At 39.0% G+C, this 6,539-nt stretch overlaps 1 protein-coding gene across 3 annotated transcripts in view; it reads right to left on the minus strand.

Annotated features, from left to right (window-relative positions):
- The window catches only part of LOC107732887 (liprin-alpha-3-like), a 40,612-nt gene that overhangs the window by 10,494 nt on the left and 23,579 nt on the right, over positions 1-6,539 (minus strand). For all 3 annotated transcript variants that reach the window (XM_016544319.1, XM_016544318.1, XM_016544320.1), the window contains 9 exons: positions 5,268-5,433; positions 4,981-5,174; positions 3,623-3,863; positions 3,403-3,536; positions 3,116-3,267; positions 2,100-2,193; positions 1,925-2,006; positions 1,507-1,707; positions 590-652 (listed from right to left, as the gene is read on the minus strand). In XM_016544319.1, coding sequence (XP_016399805.1) covers positions 590-652; positions 1,507-1,707; positions 1,925-2,006; positions 2,100-2,193; positions 3,116-3,267; positions 3,403-3,536; positions 3,623-3,863; positions 4,981-5,174; positions 5,268-5,433 — 1,327 coding nt within the window. The remainder of the gene's footprint in view (positions 1-589; positions 653-1,506; positions 1,708-1,924; positions 2,007-2,099; positions 2,194-3,115; positions 3,268-3,402; positions 3,537-3,622; positions 3,864-4,980; positions 5,175-5,267; positions 5,434-6,539) is intronic.

Raw genomic sequence — 6,539 nt, forward strand, 5'->3', positions numbered from 1 at the left:
GTGATGTTTAAAGCATGCGTGCAGCGCGTGCATAACAGTCCTGAGCGCAAGCTGTACCGGTGGTCAATAAGAATAAAGCGCAGATATGCTGTTCTAAATGGACGTCGGGAACGGGATATTGTTAGACTGCCCGCTCCCGTTCAAATTACACCAGAGTTACCGACCGCTACCGCGTTTTATTCGGGAATTTAATCCCGCGGCGCAAAAAATCCGGTCGGGTCCCACGGTTCCCGCGGGAGATGCGCGGGAATGCAGACCTCTATTACAATCCAACACTCCTGGTGTTTATTTTTATCTAGATGAAATTTACTTTAAAAAAAAACTGGAAAACAGAACTGTCTAATTAATAAAGAAATATTCACAAAAAATAAATATCGGTTCCAATACAATATCACATCAAAAATCTGTGTCAGAAGTGCAGTCATTGGTGGGTAAGAGGTTTTGTGTCAATATCCATTCTTTAAATGTGTTCTAGTAGTTGATGGCTTTGACACACATTATTCGGATCTGTTACATCTACTTCTCCCAAACTAGTAATCTAGTCAGAGCATCCATAAGTACTGAGACAATACAAAAAGTGTTTACTAACTGGTTTGGTTGCTGCGGTCAGGGACTCCATCTCAGCATGGGTCATCCACACGTTGCTGGTTGACTGTGGTAAAAAAACAACACATACAATTATCAGGATTACTGTTTATTAGAGTTATGTAGAGTGGGGTGAAAATGTCTACGATCATGCTTAAAATAGAGATTCAAACTCTAACATATTAAACTCTAATGTTTAATAAGTACAACAAAGTCTTTTTATGATGTAAAATGAATAAGAAATATTCATGATTCTGCACTCTTTCTAGGCCACTAATTACATAAGTAAATTTGTGATATTGATCATGTGACTCTTTGTACAGATGTTCTTGCTTCAACTGAAGCATAAAATGCTTTTCTGATCATTCTTCAATCAAGCTGGAGAATATGAGTTCATACAGCTCGAACGCTGCTGTCAGTAAAACAAAAATGGGAAAAAACTCATTTTAAATATTACATTTTGACATTTAAAGTACCTTTAAAAAGTCTGGGGTCAGTAAGATTTTTCTTTTTTAAAGAAATTAATACTTTAATTTAGCAAGGATGCATTAAACAGGAAAGATGGGAAAGACTTTTACATCGTTATAAAAAAGTGTAAATTAAATTAAATTGTAATAATATTTCACAATATTACTGTTTTTACTGTATTTTTGATCAAATGTGTAAATGCAGCCTTGGTGAGCATAAGAGACTTCTGTCAAAACCATTTAAAAATCGTACAGACCCCACACTTTTAAACTGTAGTGTATGTTCATTTGCCAATTCAACTTTTCGCTCTTAATTGTTTTGCTGATAATATTACTGTATGTGCAATAAAAAAACTGATGAGAAGCATTTTATTTGTGGTCTCAGATTTTTGGACCCCAAGTATCCTAATTCTTTTATGATGCATTTAGCATATGTAAGTGTATGTGAGCGTACAGAGCGTGTGCTGGCCGGGGCCGAGGGGCTGGTCAGGGACACCATCTCCTGAATGGCCAGTCTCAGTTTGAGGCGGTGCAGAGGGTTACTGATGCCGATCTCTCTCTGGATCTCTGTGTCTGACAGGTTAGCCATGATGGCTCCACTCTTCACGTTAGCACGACAGGCTGCCACGTACCATGCCGGCATGCCCACCCACAGCTAAAAGAGAGAGAGAGAGGTGACCTCTAGGGAAAGTACAAAACAAACAAAAAAGTGCTGACAGGAAGCACCTTTTCTTAGGACATCAAAGTAACACAGAATGTAAGTAGACAGTCGGAAACAATAATGCCATATTTTCAAACATAACATGATATATCAATGTAAAACTAAACAAGCCCCTTTTTATCCATTGCAATGCTCAGATATGGAGTCATACTTCCAGCCAGGAGACAACAGTGGGTCCATCCCAGGATGCAAAGGGTAGCCCCTGTCGGCATGCCTCCTCCAACAGCTCATGCCTAAAAGAAAGGGTGAGATGTTTATTCAGTACAAAGAATGAGATACAGAGTCAGAAGAAAGTGACTACACTTGACTGGTTTGAGTAAAATTACTTCTTCTTGCTGCGACGGTCCTTGTCCACCGGACCGGCCATCTTAGTGAGTCCGAGAGGATCTACAGAGCCCAGGTCATCTGAGGGGGTGGAGGCTACAGAAGACACAGAGAGGTTAAGGGTGGCAGTTAAATGAACAGGACTGAATGAACAGTGGATATTAAACATTTTACTGCCCATTAAAGAAACAATAAGTTGTCGAAAACAGTTTATCCTGATGCAGGTAAGAATACCACATAGATTACCATTGTTGCATTGTTATATAATCATATTTGCTAATCAATTGCATGCTACAGATATGGTTTACAGAGCTTGTTTAGAAACCAGAAATATTTCTTGTGCAGCAAGTCATCATATTAGATGATTTGTGAAGGATCATGCGACACTGGAGACTGGAGTAATGGCTGCTGAAAATTCAGCTTTGGCATCACAGGAATAATATTAAAATAGAAAACACAGTTTTACACAGTATTACAATTTAAATTGTAATAATATTTCACAATATTACAGTTTTTGCTGTATTTTTGATCAAATAAATGCAGCCTTGGAAAGCCTACGAGACTTATTTCAAAAACATTAAGAATCTTGCCAACGACAAGCTTTTAAATGCTAGTGTGCATATATAAGACATTCAGTTTTTCTATTCCAGGAGAATGAACCAAAAAAATAGTGATGACTCATGTTGTACTATACAGATTTTTGTCTAATCAAATGCTCTCTAGAATGAGAATATCCCTCCCACTAATGCTAAAGGAAACAACTAGCATGTAGCAAATCATGTTGAATGACTGTGACATAAATAAAGGTTATTTTTTACTTAAAAAGGCAATGAGCCCTTTGATATTTTTCCTAAGCAAACGAATGCTTTCATTAGGAAAGGAGTCAGCAATTTCACAGGGGCCTTAAGGAACATTTCTGGATAATTTAAGTTTATCCCTCTGATTTTGTGCAGTGTTATTTTTTTATTTTGTTGTCAAGCACTTTTTTTGTTTTGAAGTATTTTTAAGTTAGACTCACCCAGAGATGCTGACTCACGTCCAGACTGACCCATTCTGACCTTATCCTTCTTCCCAAAGAGCCGGCCGATGGAAGACTTGATACTTTTCTTTTTGCTGGCCTTGTGGAGGGAGTCCTGGCTGCTGTTTGAGCTGCTGCCATCAGCTGAGAGGCTGGAAAACCACAGAAAGGTCACTTACAAAAAGGTATTAAGACTGAAGTGTGAAGAGCTATACATTTTGTATAGTGCATTCTCAGAATATCAGTCCTATGTAAGGATGGATTACGGGCCGGGCCAGTTAGCGCACCTGCGGAACTCACGACTGTCATCCAACATTGCACCAGGATGGGTATGTGTCATCCTGTCCAATCGCAGTGCACGAGGGGTGGGAGGAGGGGTGGAATCCAAAAGGGCCAGGGACCTGTCGTCATCTTTGTTGTTCTGATGGCCAGAATAGAGTCAGCTGTTTGCACATTTATTCAATGTGTGATAGCAATACTTGTGAATAATCACACACATGCTCCTACCTGTCTGTCTGTCTCACGGGCTGGGGAGTGGGGCAGGCGAGGAGTGGAGTGCCCGGAGCTGGGTGGAGAGGGCGATGCCAGGGTGGAGGACGTTAGGGATGGGGGGATGAAGCCACGACCTGTGCTGTCCCGCCCCAGAGAGGTCGGGGGGACAGGATGGCCGTCCAGAGCCACGCTGCTGACCCTGCTCTCGATTTCTTCAGCACGAAGCTCTGTGCTCTCCTTCTCTTCCTGAATCAGCCTGAAGAAAATATGAAAGGATGGTAAGACAAAGGCTTCTGAAGGTATCATGAGGCAAGACATTTTAAAGGCACACCAAAAATGATTACTATACAGCACAAACGATACAGATAACTATATTAGCGTTAACAATGGACGATACTGTTCTGTTTATTATAAGCATGCACTGCAGTTTTTTCATCTACCGCTTTAAATGCCTGAGCTCTTTACAGCAGGATGGATTCTGATTGGCTGTCAATGTTTTTATTGTTCATCAGCTGTTAAAAATTGCGATATTGTTCCCCTGTGTGGTTATCTTTATATATAAATATATATCAATCACAAGTGCTGTATTCCCTCACACGACATTAAACATTAATATAAATATGAAAATAACACACTTTTGGCTCCAATTTAAGGCCTTAAATTGAAAAAGAACAAATTAGGACCTTTAAAGATTTTTTCATATTTACAAAACCTAAAGAGAGAGAGAATGAAACAAAGAGAACAAAGTTTGAGGTTAGTAATTTTTATACAGCAATACTTTTATTCAGCAAGGACGCATTAAACTGATCAAATCTAACAGTAAATATTTTTGTTACAAAATATTTCTATTTTAAATAAATGTTCTTTTGAACGTTAGAAGAATCAGATTAAAAAAATATATATATTAAAGGGGTCATATGATGCGATTTCAAGTTTTCCTTTAACAGCTTTGCCATCACAGGAATAAATTACATTTTAAATGTATGTAAATATTCTAATATAAAACAGTTATATTTATGTATATTTATATATGCATATTTATATATTATGTGTTGTGTAAAAGGTCCAATCGGGGTCAGGTGAACTCAAAAAGAGCAGGGTTTTCTTAAAGGGGTCATATGATGTGATGATTCGATTTTTCCTTTCTCTTTGGAGTGTTACAAGCTCTTGGTGCATTGAGTTATTCTAGTCGATTTTGAAAACACTCTTATGTACTGATGTTCCCTGCCCTATACTCTCCTTATCGAGTGTCTCCCTGATCTTTCCCATTAACCTCCCTTTCTGAGCACTCTCCATTTCAAATGTCTTTCCCATTAAATGAAAGTTTGTTTTTTCAAGCGGTCTCAAGGTCCCTCCGTCTGCAGTAAACTCACTTAATCTCTTTGTTGATGGCCTCCAGCTGCTCCTGCAACATAATAGCGAGAGTCTGCACATCTGTCTGACCGCTTGGTGACAGCAGCTCCGATCCAAAGAGCGTCTCGCGATCCTCTTCATCATCAGAACACCTGTCCTCTACGCCGCCCTCGAACCCAGTGCCCAGCAAAGCTCCGCTGTCCCAATCGCCGTACTGAACATGAGAAATGTAAGAAGCAACTAGTTAAATTTCATATTAAGCCATTTTTATTAATTTATTAGCAGGTTCATACAAAGATGTTCTCACTTTGCTAGCGTCCTCCCTTGCCCCGCCCCAGCGTCCACGATGAGCCCGTCTGACCACGCCTCCTGTGCCTGTGTTTCCATAATGATCTAGATGGGTGGTGGAGCCAGCAGGAAGTGACCCACTTCCCTGGGAGTACCTCAGCTCCAGAGCACTTCCTGGCAGAGACCTAATAAAGAAGCAGTGGAGGCCATGGATAGTCAACATAAAATCAAAACTGGTCAGTGTCTGCCCATTTTTCACAATGCAAATGATTCCTGATGGATAAAATCATCCAGTCCTTTGTTTTTCCCTCAATAAATATCCTGCTCCACTCAGAAATACAAATACTGTTCAAAAGTTTGGGGTCAATAAGATTTTTAAATGGTTTTAAAAGAAGTAAAAACAATAATATGATGAAATATTATTACACTTTAAAATAACTTTTAAAATTGATTCCTGTAATTTATTCCTTTGATGGCAAAGCTACATTTTCAGCAGGCATTACTCCAGTTTTCAGTGTGACATGATCTTTCAGAAATCAGTTTAATATGCTGATTTGCTGCTCAGGAAACATTTCTTCTTATTATTATCAATATAGAAAAGTTTTTTTTTAAAACCAGGATCCTTTTTTTCAGGGTTCTTTGGTAAAAAGAAAGTTCCAAAGAACAGACTTTATTTGAAATATAAATATTTGTAACATTATAAATAACTTTACTGTCACTTTTGATCAATTTAAAGGGGACATTTGATGACATTTTCACTGAATAGATAAATGAAACCAGTTTCTTATGCGCTGTCAGAGTCTGAAACTGTGTCATCGAGCGAGATGTTTCAATTTGCAGCCGGTTTATACATAGATAGCTAGCTATTTGAATAAGACCACCACTGAGCCATGAGTCCAAGCCAGCAATTCTTGAGTCAACACGCCCAACGGAAGAGAGGGGTGGGGTGAGCAGTAGCTCATTATCATTTAAATAGACACGCACCGAAACGGATAGCTGTGAACAGAGCTGGTTTTGACAAGGTAAAAAGAGTGTTCTTTTACATGACCATTGAGGAATTTTAACCAAAGTATGTTACAGACGTTTCATGAAGACCCTAAAGGAGACATATTATGCCCCTTTTTACAATATGTAATATAAGTCTCTGGTGTCCCCAGAATGTGTCTGTGAAATATCAGCTCAAAATACTCCACAGATCATTTATTATCATTTTGAAAATGCCTATTTTGAATGGAAGCAGAACGCTGTTTTTCGGGCCTGTCTCTTTAAATGCAAATGAGCTGCTGCTCAC

The sequence above is a fragment of the Sinocyclocheilus rhinocerous genome, unplaced genomic scaffold, assembly GCF_001515625.1.
Source record: "Sinocyclocheilus rhinocerous isolate Xijiao unplaced genomic scaffold, SAMN03320098_v1.1 scaffold220, whole genome shotgun sequence".
Classification (NCBI taxonomy): Eukaryota; Metazoa; Chordata; class Actinopteri; order Cypriniformes; family Cyprinidae; genus Sinocyclocheilus; species Sinocyclocheilus rhinocerous.